Genomic DNA, 17727 nt, shown 5'->3' with positions numbered 1-17727 from the left:
CACACACACTCACACTCTCTCTCTCTCACACACACACGCACACTCACTTTCTCTCTCACACGCACACACTCTCTCTCTCACTCACTCACTCTCGCACTCACTCACTCTCGCACACACGCACACTCTCTCACACACACTCACTCACTCACTCACACACATGCACTCTCACTCTCTCACTCACTCACTCACACACACACTCTCTCTCTCACTCACTCACTCTCGCACTCACTCACTCTCGCACACACGCACACTCTCTCACACACACACACACTCACTCTCTCTCACACACACACACTCACTTACTCACTCACTCTCACACACACACACTCATACACACTCACTGACTCTGGTCTCCTGTCTACAGGGCGTCAGCGCCATCCGTCTGTTCCCGGTGTCTGCTCATCTCCTGCTCTCCTGCTCCATGGACTGTAAGATCAAGGTGAGATCTTCAGCTCAAACACTCAGCTTGCCGCTCAGAGAAGTTTGCACTTATTACAGTGTTACACTTGTTATGACCTGTTACGTAAAACTGTTCTTCGTCTAAGACGGTTTAAAAATGTTTTTTTCTAATTCTTAAATAATAAGAATAGTCTATATGTGTCCCTGGAGCACAAAACTAGTCATAAGGGTCAATTTTTCAAAATTGAGATTTATGCATCATCTGAAAGCTGAATAAATAAGCTTTCTATTGATGTGAGATACAACTATTTGAAAATCTGGTATCTGAGGGTGCAAAAAATGTACAAAATATCTTCATGGAACATGATCTTTACTTAATATCCGAATGATTTTTGTCATAAAAGAGAAATGTATAATTGTGACCCATACAATGTATTGTTGGCTATTGCTACACATATCCCCCAGCGACTCAACACTGCTTTTGTGCTGCAGGGACACATATAATAGTCTGTTCATCTAATAATATAATAGTTGTAATAATAATAATAATAATGATCATTCTTATTTTACAAGCATTTAATGCAATCTGTTGGTAAAACAAAAGTAATTTATTATTGTATTGTGCTGTTGTTGTTATTGTTAATAATCTATTAATGTAATAAACAATGGAAATAATAATAATTATTATTATTATGAAAGCATTTAATACAGTCTGTTAGAATGAAACAAAATAGTCATATTTATTATTATTATTATTATTGTACTGTTGTTGTTATTGTTAATAACTATTAATGTAATAAAATTAATAATAATACAAGAACTTATACAGACTGTTAGAATAAAACAAAAAGCTAATTATTATTGTTGTTAATATTATGACGATAATGCAAAAATAGGATAATATAAAATATCTTTAGATTAATGTAATATTATTAATATAATTAATATGAATGTAATATATTCATATAATTAAAAAAATAAATGAAAAATTAATGTATAAAGTTAGAATAAAACAAAATCATGATGATGATGATGATAGTAATAGTAGTAATAATAATTATTATTGTGCAAAAATACAGTGATTTAAAACAGTCTGCTAGAATAATAAAATATTAATATGATTAATATGAATATAATAATTATTTTACAAAAATACAATAATTTAAACCAGTCTGCTAGAATAATAAAAGATTAATATGAATATAATAATTATTATACAAAAATACAATAATTTAAAACAGTCTGTTAGAGTAAAACATTATTATAACAATTATTAATGTCACTATTGTAGTTGTTGATATTCTGTTTTACTCTGACTTTTAAACATTTGTCTAATTCTTTCTAATTATTATGTAATATTAATAATAACAATATGCAAACAGGTTTTATGACCAGTTACAGCATTTGAAAGATACTTTTCTTTCATATGCATTTGAAGAGTGTATGTCCATGTTGTTTGACAGCTACCTGTCTGTGTATCAGTATGTGCTGATGTTGTTTTTGTCTTCTCTTGTAGTTGTGGGAGGTTTATAATGACAGGAGATGTGCGCGGACGTTTATTGGTGAGTCTTGTCATTTTTCTGTGCCCTGGTCTGGTTTAGTCGGAGACGAAGAGTCACACACAGTTCATTACAGACTAGAACTGGGTTTTGACACAAATTTCACGATTCGATTCTCATTCACAAGCTTGTGATTCGATTCAGTATCGATTATTTTGGATATATATCAGGTACAGTACATGCCAAATTTTCTCAAGGAAAAAATATCTCTCAACTAATGCTGTAAAATATACTGTACATGAGTCAGTTGGTACTATAATGCTGAAGATTACAATTGACTGATTTGTTAAAATTACACTTTAATGAAGTTACAATTACATAATAATATTTCTACTTCAATTCGTTTTTTTTTAAATATAAACATAATGGTGGCTGTCATAAAACTTGATGGATTTATTCAAACATAAATTAAACATTGAAGAACAGTAAAATTTATAATGAATTTTATATTGTGCATATATTTAGCAAAATGCCCCTCTCTACAGTTTATTTTTCTAGCTGACTAATGAGTTTATGGTCATCGAATATGTTTTTTATGAGGTAAATGTTACGTGACATTGTTTACAAGCCGTTATTTTGGCGTCTTTGCGCGGCTGAAACACGGATTGAGCGATTACATGAGACAGGATGCAGATTGTAAAGTTGTACTCTTTCTTTTAACTTGCCTTCGGATGTTTAGTCATGTTTATTTTGTGCTATAACTAGTAATAAAGTGGAGGTGATGCCTCAGCGATCTGTCACTTCCACATTAAACAGCGCCAAAACGGCATTTATTGTTTGAATACTGCAATACAATGGACATAAATTGAAATCTTGAGACTTTTTCATATTTAAAGTACCAAAGCACAATACTTATTGTGATTTATTGCATGGGAAGTGCCCTTCAATGTTCCGTCCATTAACTGAAAACAGGCTAGATTCATCGATTCTTGGGATTTAAGAATCGATATCGTTCCGTAAAAATGAGAATCGATTAATATCGAGATATCGATATTTTTTACCCAGCCCTATTACAGACGCTCTCTGTCTGAGTGATGTGCTTGAATGACTCTGAGAGAGATGCGAGTGATGATTCTCCTGCGTTTCGTCAGGAGACACACAGGAGAAGAGCTGAACGAGATTCACGAGACGTCAGAGCTCAGTATCTCAGTCATGTTTCATTCATTCAGCTTCATTAGACCATCGTGAAACTGAGACTGAAAACACGGTGTTCTGGACTCAATCATGTGTTTTTATGCCTACATCTATGAACCTGAATGCGATCTAAATGGGGGGAAAATTATAAAAAAATAAAAATTAAATTAAATTAAAACCAGGCTGTTAGAATAATATAATAATATTATGCAATCTAAAATAGTATAATAATTTTAATAATTTGTTGTTATTATTATTATTATGCAGAAATACAAGAAACAGTCTTTAGAGCAATATAGTATTATATAATCTAAAACCGAATAATAATTAGTATTATTATTATAGTAATTATCATGCAAAAATACAAGAATGTAAAATAGTCTGTTAGATCATTATTATTATAATTATGTGATCTAAAATAGCAAAATAATATGTAATATGTAAATAATGTTTTTATTGTATATTTGATCAAATAAATGCAGCTTTAGTGAGCATAAGAGAATTCTTTTTCAAAAGCATTGAGAGAATCCTTTGAAGATGAGTGTGGATGCGGATCTGACTGATGTCTGGTGTCTCTGTAGGTCACAGTAAAGCCGTGCGTGACGTTTGCTTCAACAACACTGGCACACAGTTCCTGAGCGCCGCCTACGACAGATATCTCAAACTCTGGGACTCAGAGACGGGTGAGAGTTTAACACAAACACACAACAACAGATCCCAGATGGATTCAGCCTTTTATATGTGTCCCTGCAGCACAAAAGCAGTGTTAAGTCGCTGGGGGATATTTGTAGCAATAGCCAACAATACATTGTATGGGTCACAATTATACATTTCTCTTTTATGCCAAAAATCATTAGGATATTAAGTAAAGACCATGTTCCATGAAGATATTTTGTAAATTTCCTACCGTAAATATATCGAAACTTAATTTTTGATTAGTAATATGCATTGCTAAGAACTTTAATTTGAACAACTTTAAAGATGATTTTCAAAGAGTGTGAGATTTTTTAAAGATGCACCCTCAGATTCCAGATTTTCAAATAGTTGTATCTCGGCAAAATATTGTCCTATTCAGGTCAGTGCATCGCCCGCTTCACCAACAGGAAGGTTCCCTACTGCGTGAAGTTCAACCCGGATGAGGACAAACAGAGCCTGTTTGTTGCTGGGATGTCGGACAAGAAGATCGTCCAGGTACCAAACCGAGAGCCGAGTGTCAGTGTCTACGTTTACATGTGCACGCGTAATGCGATTATTTGCAATAATCAGAGTAAGGACTTAAAGGGATACTCCACCCCAAAATCTAAATTTTGTCATTAATCACTTTACCCCCATGTCGTTCCAAACCCGTAAAAGCTTCGTTCTTCTTCGGAACACAATTTAAGATATTTTGGATGAAAACCGGGAGGCTTGTGACTGTCCCATTGACTGCCAAGTAAATTACACTGTCAAGCTCCAGAAAAGTATGAAAAGCATCGTCAGAATAGTCCATCTGCCATCAGTGGTTCAACCGTAACGTTATGAAGCGACGAGAATACTTTTTGTATACCGGAAGAAGAACGAAGCTTTTACAGGTTTGGAACGACATGGCGGTAAGTTATTAATGACAATTTTCATTTTGGGGTGGAGTATCCCTTTAATTGCATTATGTTGTTTACTTGTCAAGAGCAAAGCTCTTCACTCCCGTTAACATGCAATTAAAAAGAACAGCATTTATTCAAAATATAAATCTTTGCTATCACTTCTTATCAATTTAACATCCTTGCTGAATAAAAGTTTTAAGGGGGTCATATGATGATAGAACATTATTTTGTGTATTTGGTGTAATGAAATGTGTTTATGCGGTTTAAGGTTCAAAATTTTTTTTAATCTGATTTTTGAGGTGAAAAGTGATCCGTTCATTTTAGTTTAATTCTTTGCTGATACTTTTCAACAGGTTAGAAAAATGAAAATGGAAATAACTCAACATCAGCATTATTATAGTTAACTAAAACTTAAATTAAAACCATTAAAAACATTTGTTGCTTGAAATAAAATAAATGTTAACTGAAAAAAATTAAATTTCTATAATGACTATAATAACTTTTTCAGCTAATTGCAAAGGCAACATTTTTCATTTTCATTTAGTTTACCTTGTTATACTAAAATAACTGAAATAAAAATTAATAAAATATATATATATACTAATAAACATGACAGATTTCTTAAAATGTAAAAATCAAAATGAAAAGTATAAAAATTATTCATTATATTAATAAAAACTATAATAGTATCTCGGTTATATTAAAATAACACTGATCAACTTTTGTTCTGAAATAATTTTTTTATTACTTAAACCAATTCATTTAATTGAAAAACAAAAGTTTTAATCAACTAATCACACTTATTTAATAATCCACACTCAAAAACGGCGTTACATATAAACATTTAAATTGCACTTCAGGCAGATTTTCAATGAACTGGTTAATGAAATAATTATTTCTACTCCAGCTTTAATAACTTGTTTTCATGACCGATTTATGCATATATACTACCAGTCAAAAGTTTTTGAACAGTAAGATATTTAATGTTTTTTAAAGAAGTCTCTTCTGCTCACCAAGCCTGCATTTATTTGATCCAAAATACTGCAAAAGCAGTAATATTGTGAAATACTTTTACTATTTAAAATAACTGTGTTCTATGTGAATATCTGTTAAACTGTACAGTATTTCTGTGATGCGCAGCTGTATTTTCAGCATCATTCCTCCAGTCTTCAGTGTCACATGATCTTCAGAAATCAGTATAATATGCTGATCTGCTGCTCAAGAAGCATTATTATTATTTACGAGAATTCTGTAAAAAACATTAAAAACGGACTGTTAGTGTATACTCAAAATATTGAAGAACAGGTTAAGTAAGAATATAATGAATATGTAATATAGTGATATATTTAGCTTGTCTCTAGAGTTCATTTTTCTAGCTAACTATCGAGTTTATGGTCATTAAATGACTTTTCTGAGCTAAATGTGACATTATTGGTCACAAATGGTTTTATTGACGTCTTTACTCCACATTTACTGTTTATATTGTTATAAACTGACACAATTTTGCATAACATATCAAAAGGAACAGCACAAACATATCAAAAGGAACAGCACAAAGCTTCTTACATTTATATTTAGTCATTTAGCAGATGCTTTTATCCAAAGGGGCTTACAAATTAGTAAAGCTTTATTTATATAGCATGTTTTAAAGCGGTGTTTACAAAGTGCTTTACAGGATAGACAATTTACAATGCACAATAACAAACATAAATTTTTTTTTAACACATAATAGAAATAAAATGAGTCAAGGAAAGGCCCTAGTGAACAAATGCGTTTTGAGATACTTTTTAAAAGTGCACAGTGAGTCGATGGCTCGTAGGTTGGGACCGAAAATAACTAAAGGCTGACTCACCAATTTTTAGCCGAGTCTTAGGTACAACCAACAAATTACTGTGTGATGTTCGGAGCGATCTTGCTGGAGTATATTTATTTAACAAATTAGAAAGGTATATAGGGGCCAGTTCCATGAAGACCTTTTTTAAAAACTAATAAGAGGATCTTAAATTCAATTCTGAACGATACAGGCAGCCAGTGAAGGGATCTGAGTGTTGGAGTAATGTGATTTCTAATTTTAGAGCGAGTTAGCGTTCGTGCAGCTGCATTCTGAACTCTTTGTAGGTGTTTAATAGAGCTCTTTGGTAACCCAGCAAAAACACTGTTGCAGTAGTCAAGTCTAGACGTAACAAATGCATGAACAAGTTTCTCACTGTCAGAAGGGGAGAGAATGTCACGTGCTTTGGAGTTGTTTCTGAGGTGATAATATGCTGTTTTAGTAACAATGCTAATATGTTTTTTAAAACTGAGGTGGCTATCAAATATAATTCCTAAGTTCTTGGCCTGATTACTGGCTTTTAGTGATAGAGAGTCAAGATGTGGAGCAATAGATCCTCTCCGCACGTCATTACCGATAACAAGTATCTCTGTCTTATCTTTGTTTAGCTGTTAAAAATTTTCTGGGACATCCACAATTTTATGCAGTCAAGTAGTGTGGAAATTGAATTATGGGCATCTGGTGCAAGTGAAAGATAGAGTTGCATGTCATCTGCATACTGGTGAAATGAAATATTGTACTGGTTAATTACACCAGCTAGGAAGGAAGCATGTATAGGTTAAATAATAGAGGACCCAAAATCGAGCCTTGAGGAACACCGCAAGAAATGGCGTAACGCCTGGAGGTGTAGGTACCCAGTGTAACACAGTATTCCATGTTGCTTAAGTAGGATCTGAACCAGTCTAAGACAGGACCTGATAGACCGACCTAGGTCTGAAGTCGTTCGAGTAGAATCTCATGATTAATGGTGTTAAAAGCAGCACTCGGATCTAAAAGAACAAGGATTGCCAAGTTTCCTAAGTCCCGAATAACGTGCAAATCGTTTAAGACCCTAATCAAAGCTGAGGACAATAGAAGCAATCAAAATCAACAAAAGAGCAATAATATGCAAGTGCTATGACAAGTCTCAGTTAGCCCAACTCAGTACACATAGCAAGGTGGTTTATATAGATAGATAGAATAGAGAAGGCTAATGTTAGAGGCCTTTTTTTAAAGAAAACAAGCAGTTAGAAAACGAATAGAGAGTGCAAGTGTTGTTCTTGTGATTATTGGATAGTAAACGTGATGTTTAGTGACATTTTGTTCATGAATCAACTGAAAACTCGATCTCGTTTCATCAGAATGAAGATCCATTAAAATGAGAAATCAATATTAATGTCATTGTTTCAGTGATTTCGGCCCTCCAAACCAAATATTGAGGTTGCTGAATCTCCAGTTTCCTCCGCAGGTTTTTGAGGTTATCTGAGCCGTGCTTTGCTCTGGTTCTCGTGTCCGGTGAGTTATTCTGGGCCCGTCTGTGCTCTCGAGGGATTGTTCTGGTCCCGTATCTTGTGCGATGCCTCAGGTGTCGCTGTTCTGCTCCAGTTTGGAGGCGTTTGCTCTGTCGTAGATGGATTACAAACCTCACACATAAAAGAGAGTGAGATAACGGATTAGAAACAAGAATCGCTGTGCTTCTGAGTGTTTAGTGCAGATCTTCAGCTGACGAATGCTGGAGATTATACTGTATGTAGATATATTACACTCTTACAGTCTGTAATGGAGGAAAACGGTTTATTTTCGATGTATTTGTGGTTAAAGAAACACCCGAGTCAAAAGTAAAAATACACACACTTGCAGTGTGTGAAAATATCTGTTTTCACCAAGGCGAAAAAACCACAGTAAAACAAAATAATTTAAGTGCAAATATTTAAATGTACATTAAAAAATAATAATTTAAACTTGGGGGGGGGAGCTGAATCACAATTCTAAAAATCTTATTTTATTATTTTGTAAATAAATAAATAATATTAAATATTCTATGTATCTTTAAAAAATGTAAATTGTTTTCTTATTAATATAGTGTATATGTACAGTTGTGCTCAAAATGATTAATACCCTTGGTAAATATGATCAAAGAAGGCTGTGAAAATTAATCTAATAAATAAATAATATTAAATATTCTATGTATCTTTAAAAAATGTAAATTTTCTTATTAATATAGTGTATATGTACAGTTGTGCTCAAAATGATTAATACCCTTGGTAAATATGATCAAAGAAGGCTGTGAAAATTAATCTGTCAACAGTCCTTTAGATATTTTATTTAAAAAAATGACTAAAATCTAACCTTTCATTGGAGAATAAGAATTTAAAATGGGAGCGAAATCTCATTATGAAATAAATGTTTTTCTCTAATACACATTGGTCAGAATTAATCATACCCTTTTATCCAATACTTTTTGCAACCTCCTTTTGCCAAGAGAACAGCTCTGAGTTTTCTCCTATAATGCCTGAAGAGTTTAGAGAACATCTGACAGGAGATCAGAGACCATTCCTTCATCCAGAATCACTCCAGCTCTGATTTTGATGTTTGTTTGTGGATCATTGTCTTGTTGGAAGATCCAACCATGGCCCATTATAAGATTTCTAGCATGGACAGTCAGTTCTTAATTTTTTTTATCCATTGGTATTTTATAGAATCCATTATGCCATCTATCTGAACAAGATATCCAGGATCTCCGGCAGAGAAATAGGCCCACAACATTAAAGATCCAGCAGGATATTTCATTGTAGACATGGGGTACTTTTTATCCCTGTGTGCACCAAACCCATTTTGAGTGTTTGCTGCTAAAAAGCTATTTTTTTTAGTTAATTGAACCCAGTCCCGTTTAAAGTTCAAGTTGTGTCTGGCAAATAAATATGCTGGAGTTTGTTTTTGGATGAGAGCGTTTTCTTTTCTATTTTTTTTACAGTCCGTGTATGATATATGTGAATACATCCAGTATATTGGCTTGATTTCTTTCTCAGAGAAACACATTTAAAGAGGGGTGAAAACATTAACTTGTATTTATCATTCTGTATGTTTTATTTAGTTATTTAGGTTATCGAGCTCTCAAATTTACATGAGAAATCACCTTAATCACCACTGGACAATTTTAAATCACATTTATACAGGATTCATCACTATTTCATGAAAAAAGCTGTTAAGATGTCTTTTATTAAATGGATTAGTATAGATTAGTATATATATTTGAGTTTCATACTTCCACACTGTATACTGAGAGATCTATTCCTATTTAAACTGTCTATATATTCTTTGTTTTAAAGCAGTTACATTAAAAAAAAAATATATATATATATATATATATAAAAACAAAAAATGAAAATAATTGTACATGCCAGTAAAACAAAGCAGGAGAATTAGTAAGTGTATTTAGAGAGCATATATAATATTGTAGTGCTTTTGTAAGAATTTTATCATTCATATTGTATGATTTAGAAACAATTACTAGACATTTTATGCTGTAGATGCTGAGAAGTTATGATCATACAATTTATTCTATATAGAGTTGTGCTCAAAATTATTCAATATGGTAAATTGGTAAATATGATCAAAAAAGGCTGTGAAAATTAATCTGTATCATCAGTCCTTTAGATATTGTATTTTAAAAAATGACTAAAATCTAACCTTTCATTGGAGAATAAGAATTTAAAATGGGAGCGAAATCTCATTATGAAATAAATGTTTTTCTCTAATACACATTGGTCAGAATTAATCATACCCTTTTATCCAATACTTTTTGCAACCTCCTTTTGCCAAGAGAACAGCTCTGAGTTTTCTCCTATAATGCCTGAAGAGTTTAGAGAACATCTGACAGGAGATCAGAGACCATTCCTTCATCCAGAATCACTCCAGCTCTGATTTTGATGTTTGTTTGTGGATCATTGTCTTGTTGGAAGATCCAACCATGGCCCATTATAAGATTTCTAGCATGGACAGTCAGTTCTTAATTTTTTTTATCCATTGGTATTTTATAGAATCCATTATGCCATCTATCTGAACAAGATATCCAGGATCTCCGGCAGAGAAATAGGCCCACAACATTAAAGATCCAGCAGGATATTTCATTGTAGACATGGGGTACTTTTTATCCCTGTGTGCACCAAACCCATTTTGAGTGTTTGCTGCTAAAAAGCTATTTTTTTTAGTTAATTGAACCCAGTCCCGTTTAAAGTTCAAGTTGTGTCTGGCAAATAAATATGCTGGAGTTTGTTTTTGGATGAGAGCGTTTTCTTTTCTATTTTTTTTCTTGAAACCCTCCCAAACAACATCCAAGACTCAACTATTTTCTGCAGTTATCCAGCTGTGATCCTCCTGCTGGAGTTTGTTTTTGGATGAGAGCGTTTTCTTTTCTATTTTTTTCTTGAAACCCTCCCAAACAACATTAATTTTTTTAGGCTTTCTGTCCAAGACTCAACTATTTTCTGCAGTTATCCAGCTGTGATCCTCCTCACCGTGCATTAGATATAGATACACGTCCTCTTACTGTATTTGAGAAAAATATTTTTCATAATGTGAATTTCCCCCACTTTCACTTTGTGTATGTGTATTTTCACTAGTTTTTTTTACATTTTTGAATGAAAGATCAAGTGGATAAACAATATGGATTTATTTACACAGACTTCTTTGATCATATTTATCAAGGGTATGAATAATTGTGAGCACAACTGTATATATACATATGTGTATGTGTGTATATATTTATATTTATTTGACCCTCTAACTCTAGCACCTTCTAGTCAATTTTAATTCTACTTTATCTATTTAACTTCTTTTTATCTCTAGCTTTCTATTTTTTCTATTCGATCTACTTGTTTATCTTTGTGTGTGTGTATATTAGGGCTGCCACTAATGACTATTTTGATTTCGATTAATCTATAGACTAATTAATCGATTAATCTAAACGATTAATTTCCCACTAATTTTTCTTAAGAATATTTTACTAAACTATATTTCATTAAACCAAATGAAATCCAAAAGTAAAGTGCAAGAAGCAAGTGTCCATCGTCCAAATCACTGAAATCAAAGTTCGGTATTATAGTGTAAGAATGACAACATATCCACGTGTTCTAGTCTACTACTAATAAAATTATCAAAAAACACACACAATTTACCAGAATTTATTTAGGAGAAAAATGTAAGTGCAGTGTTTCTGAAAAAGAAAAAAAAAAAAAAATATATATATATACAGTGGGTACGGAAAGTATTCAGACCCCCTTAAATGCTTTTGATTATGTAAGGAATAACTGACTCTGGGCCATTGAATTATTAGAAAAATAATGCACACCCGAGGTGGTGATGCAGCCACGAAGCGGAAATGCATTATTAAAATAAAATGCATTATTTTTCTAATAATTCAACGGCCCGGAGTCAATTATTCCGCTATACTCCGGTTACCACACCTCAAGACATCGATCAGATGATATATTTAAAGGGATTCGTCCAGTTTTTGTACTTAAATCATAATTGTGAGTAGGAGTTCTGCATCTCATCCAACTTTTGCTAGTTCCAAAACGTAATTTTAAAGCTGGTAATGGAGGCATTCTAATGAAGTTGTTAGAAAGAGAGATGGAGAAAGAGAAAGAGAGAGAGAGAGAGCTTGTGTGAATTAGGCTAGCTCTGTGCATCCCTCAACAGTGTTCTGCAGCAGCGTCTCTAAACAGCGCTGTTATTACCTCTTATTGTGAGTAGGAGTTCTGCATCTCATCCAACTTTTGCTAGTTCCAAAACGTAATTTTAAAGCTGGTAATGGAGGCATTCTAATGAAGTTGTTAGAAAGAGAGACGGAGAAAGAGAAAGAGAGAGAGAGAGAGCTTGTGTGAATTAGGCTAGCTCTGGGCGTCCCTCAACAGTGTTCTGTTATTACCTCGCTAGTGAGAAATGTCATGTGTAGCCTCTAAGTTGCTACACTATATAGGCTAACTGATGAAATTGTCAGGGCAGCTGTATGCTTATTTCCGTTATTACAGTAAACTATGCGAAGCGATATGGAACTGTAATGCGGTCAAGAGAGCTGCCTGGAACCTCAGAACGTTCGTCAGCCAATCAGATTCAAGCATTCAACGGCCCCGTAGTATAATACAATTTAATGGAACCATTAAAATGGAATCCAGAAAATAATGGAAAACAGAATTTGGTAAAGATAAGACTGTAAAACTCAATTAATTAGACAGGCTTTTTGATTAATAAAATTTATTTTAACCATTAAAACGGAGTATAGAAAAATTAAAATGGAAAAAAAAAAAAGAATTTGGAAATAAAACGGATTTCATAGGGCCCTATAATTATAATTAATTTTTTTTGTGGTAATAAAAATAGATGTAAGTGAACTATAGCCTTTAAAATGACTTAAAATACATATAGCAATGAGGCAATAATAATTAGTTCAAACAAAACTGTTAAAATACATAATGTATTATAAACAATAGAGCTCAGGTACATTACGCATTACAACAAAGGCCTGCAGGGGGCGCCAACGGCCTGACGATTGTTTTTTACACATTACTGTGCGATCCAATCCTTGTTTAATGTTGGCCAAGCACCATTTCATTCAAATGTTCACTTAATTAATATTTGTCCATTTCGCTTTTTGATTAATACAATTTATTTTAACCATTAAAACGGAGTATAGAAAAATTAAAATGAAAAAAAAAAAAGAATTTGGAAATAAAACGGATTTCATAGGGCCCTATAATTATAATTAATTTTTTTTGTGGTAATAAAAATAGATGTAAGTGAACTATAGCCTTTAAAATGACTTAAAATACATATAGCAATGAGGCAATAATAATTAGTTCAAACAAAACTGTTAAAATACATAATGTATTATAAACAATAGAGCTCAGGTACATTACGCATTACAACAAAGGCCTGCAGGGGGCGCCAACGGCCTGACGATTGTTTTTACACATTACTGTGCGATCTAATCCTTGTTTAATATTGACCAAGCACCATTTAGTTCAAATGTCCTCTTAATCTTTAATATCTGCCCATTTCTTTAGGACAGAAATGCTATAGCCACTGTAATTAAAAGAATATGTGGACATCAAAACTGTAAACTCAGAGTGAGGGTTTGAGCTTTTATTTTGAAGTATTCTCCTGTGTTTGCGTGGATTTATAAATGATTTACCTTACAAATCTGATGAAATGGTGCATGTTGCGTTCCCAGATGAACGTTATAATAAACCCAAACACACAACAACATGCAGAGATGGAGTTTGAGATGCTCCACACGTGTAAATGATAACCGTTCCTGTGGAGCTACTGTGAACCGAGCCGCTGTGTGACGCACGTACTTAACCTACACGCATGTAAATAATTAAAGAGCATGCACTGTATTAGAACTGCATCGCATATAATTATTTAATTAAATCGTAGTGTTTGTGAATTCACAATTATGCTTAATTATGATTTATAAATGGGTTTAATATATCATGCAGCCTTGGGAAACAGACTAATGTGTTTTATGGATTCTCTTCCGTGAAATGCGCCACTTCCGGTATTTTGCCGGTTAGTCGAGGATTTTTAAAAATCGAATAGTCGAATAAAATCGACGGATCGCGACAGCCCTAATATATATATATATATATAAATAAATACCTTGCTACGTGTACTGCGTTGAGTCCTTAGCCATCTTCAAGAAACGACTAAAAACACATCTGTTCCACCTTTATTTGACCCTCTAACTCTAACACTTTCTATTCTATTTTAATTCTACTTTATCTATATTTATCTTTTTTTATTTTTTTATCTTTATTTAATGTGCTAATATATATACATACATGCATACATCTTCGCAATTAAAAAAGATGCCGTGCAGGTTTTCATGCTTTAATTTCTATGTATTTTTTCAGGGATATTCCTGTGGACTTCAAGTACATCGCTGAGCCCAGTATGCACTCGATGCCTGCGGTCACGCTCTCGCCCAACGGTGAGTGACGTCATGTGACTCCCTATCACTTCCTCTGTGATCAATAATCAATCAGGATATCGTCAGACGCAGACGGTTTCCAGTTCTGCTGCGTGTGGTCATGACATGAGTTTCTCTTCTGAGGTGCAGATGAACAGATGCTCGTTCTCACTCACTCAAACCTCAGCTAATAGTCATCCAGTAATTAACTAGCTGGTTAGTGAGGTTAACTATTACTTGTATAGAATTTTTTTTAGCAGTGGTTCTTTAAAGAGCTGGTGTTTACTGCCATAAAAACAGCACCTTTGACAAAATATTATTTCAAAACTGTAAATAATACTCTAAATATAATAATATATTAATTGATGGTGCTTTATTGTTCGGAGTTATTTTTGTCCCCTAGAGTCGTAACATAAGCGGAAAACAAGGATGAAGAAGAGCATTTGGCTTTGTGTAATTTAAAATGTTTATTTATTTTAATATTTATTTATTTACTATAGTTATGACTTTGTTTAATTAGGTTATAAAACATGAATTGAATGAACAGTTTGTTTTTCAATTTAAAAATTATTTAATTTTAACTACATTTTAAAACATTAATTAAACTGCTTTAAATATCTATTAATTTGTCCATTTTGAAAAGTATTTTTATTTCCTTTTTATTTTTAATTGATGGTACTATATTGTTGGTATACAAAGTAAAATTAAGTCAAAAGTTTTGTTAGAAGTCCAGAAGAGTTTAATGTCATTTGTTTAATTGATTAAAGAATTTATAAAAGCTTTCGGGTTTTTAAATTCAATTTAAAATAGTCATTTATTTTAATATTTATTAGTTTACTGTAGCTACCGTTTTATTTACAGCTATGGTTTTATTTACTATACTTATTACATTTTAAAGCATGAACTGAATAAACAGTTTTGTTTATCTATTTATTTTTCATTTTAAAGATGCTTTTTTTTATTTTTAGTTTTAACGATGCAAAAAATTATTCAAATAAACAGTTTTAAATATCTCTATTAATTTGTCCATTTTAAAAAGTGATTTATTCCCAGTTTTATGTTTTAATTATTAGGTTAGATCCTAGTGACATGCTAATCATGCTAGAAACATGCTAACGACATGCTAATCATGCTAGAAACATGCAAGTAATTTGTTAATCATGCTAGTAACATGCTAATCGTGTTAAAAACATGCTATCCAAATGCTAGTAACTTGTTAATCATGCTAGTGTTTTTAAATGCAATTTAAAATAGTCATTTATTTTAATATTTATTAGTTTACTGTAGCTACCGTTTTATTTACAGCTATGGTTTTATTTACTATACTTATTACATTTTAAAGCATGAACTGAATAAACAGTTTTGTTTATCTATTTATTTTTCATTTTAAAGATGCTTTTTTTTATTTTTAGTTTTAACGATGCAAAAAATTATTCAAATAAACAGTTTTAAGTATCTCTATTAATTTGTCCATTTTAAAAAGTGATTTATTCCCAGTTTTATGTTTTAATTATTAGGTTAGATCCTAGCGACATGCTAATCATGCTAGAAACATGCAAGTAATTTGTTAATCATGCTAGTAACATGCTAATCGTGTTAAAAACATGCTATCCAAATGCCAGTCATGCTAGAAACATGTAGGCGATATGTTAGTAACTTGTTAATCATGCTCGCAACATGCTAGTAGCATGCTAATCATGCTAGTAACATGCTAATCATGTTAGAAACATGTAGGCGATATGTTAGTAACTTGTTAATCATGCTAGCAACACGCTAGTAGCATGCTAATCATGCTAGAAACATGTAGGCGATATGCTAATAACTTGTTAATCATGCTAGCAACATGCTAGTAGCATGCTAATCATGCTAGTAACAAGCTAATCGTGTTTAAAAAATGCTAACCAAATGCTAGTAACTTGCTAATAATGCTAGCGACATGCTAGCCACTTGCTAATCATGCTAGAAACATGTAGGTTATATGCTAGTAACTTGTTAATCATGCTAGCAACATGCTAGTAGCATGCTAATCATGCTAGTAACAAGCTAATCGTGTTTAAAAAATGCTAACCAAATGCTAGTAACTTGCTAATAATGCTAGCGACATGCTAGCCACTTGCTAATCATGCTAGAAACATGTAGGTTATATGCTAGTAACTTGTTAATCATGCTAGCAACATGCTAGTAGCATGCTAATCATGCTAGTAACAAGCTAATCGTGTTTAAAAAATGCTAACCAAATGCTAGTAACTTGCTAATAATGCTAGCGACATGCTAGCCACTTGCTAATCATGCTAGAAACATGTAGGTTATATGCTAGTAACTTGTTAATCATGCTAGCAACATGCTAGTAGCATGCTAATCATGCTAGTAACAAGCTAATCGTGTTAAAAAAATGCTAACCAAATGCTAGCAACTTGCTAATAATGCTAGCGACATGCTAGCCACTTGCTAATCATGCTAGAAACATGTAGGTTATATGCTAGTAACTTGTTAATCAATCTAGCAACATGCTAGTAACATGCTAATAGTGTTAAAAACATGCTAACCAAATGCTAGGAACTTGCTAATAATGCTAGTGACATGCTAGTCACTTGCTAATCATACTAGCAACATGATATTAGCATGCTAGAAACATGCTAGTAGCATGCTAATCATGTTAGAAACATACTAGCGACATGCTAGTTACTTGTTAATCATGCTAGCGACATGCTAGTCACTTGGTAATTCAATTAAAGTTTATTTGTATAGCGCTTTTCACGATACAAATCGTTGCAAAGCAACTTTACAGCAAATTAAGTTTCTACAATATTTAGTGGTAGCTTATCAGTGGTGACTGTCAGTCAATGTACATATGGCAGAAATGTACGGAAAAATCAATTAAAGACGTAATCAAACAATAATCATTCTAGCAACATGCTAATCATGCTAGAAACATGTCATCATCATCTATCTAATCTATCTAAATTTTCAAACTTCAAGCTTTTACAACTGCTTTAAACTGTCAGGCTTTCTCAAGCTAACCTAAAGTTTGTCTTGGCGAACTTTTTTATCTAGTTATTTAATCGATGGTACACCATTCAACATTTGAAGTGGATCAAAACCTTTCATCAAAGTTGTCCTAAAACCTGAAACCAAAATGCGTTCTTGCCTTAGATCCACTTCAAATGTGGACTACTGTATTTTACAGTCCGTGCACAACTTCAAAGGCATTTCTTAAATCGACGACGAAGAAGAAACGATTAATAAAAGCATTTGGGTCTTCAAATGCAATTT

At 32.8% G+C, this 17727-nt stretch overlaps 1 protein-coding gene across 1 annotated transcript in view; it reads left to right on the top strand.

Moving 5' to 3' along the window:
• The window catches only part of LOC107564598 (pre-mRNA-processing factor 17-like), a 36740-nt gene that overhangs the window by 15536 nt on the left and 3477 nt on the right, over nucleotides 1–17727 (top strand). The window contains exons 5-8 of the mRNA XM_016249716.1: nucleotides 1916–1961; nucleotides 3674–3775; nucleotides 4168–4324; nucleotides 14399–14475. Coding sequence (XP_016105202.1) covers nucleotides 1916–1961; nucleotides 3674–3775; nucleotides 4168–4324; nucleotides 14399–14475 — 382 coding nt within the window. The remainder of the gene's footprint in view (nucleotides 1–1915; nucleotides 1962–3673; nucleotides 3776–4167; nucleotides 4325–14398; nucleotides 14476–17727) is intronic.

The sequence above is a fragment of the Sinocyclocheilus grahami genome, unplaced genomic scaffold, assembly GCF_001515645.1.
Source record: "Sinocyclocheilus grahami isolate Dianchi unplaced genomic scaffold, SAMN03320097.WGS_v1.1 scaffold949.1, whole genome shotgun sequence".
Lineage (NCBI taxonomy): Eukaryota > Metazoa > Chordata > Actinopteri > Cypriniformes > Cyprinidae > Sinocyclocheilus > Sinocyclocheilus grahami.
Note: the sequence above shows the minus strand (reverse complement) of the source record. Positions and strands in the feature narration are given on the sequence as shown.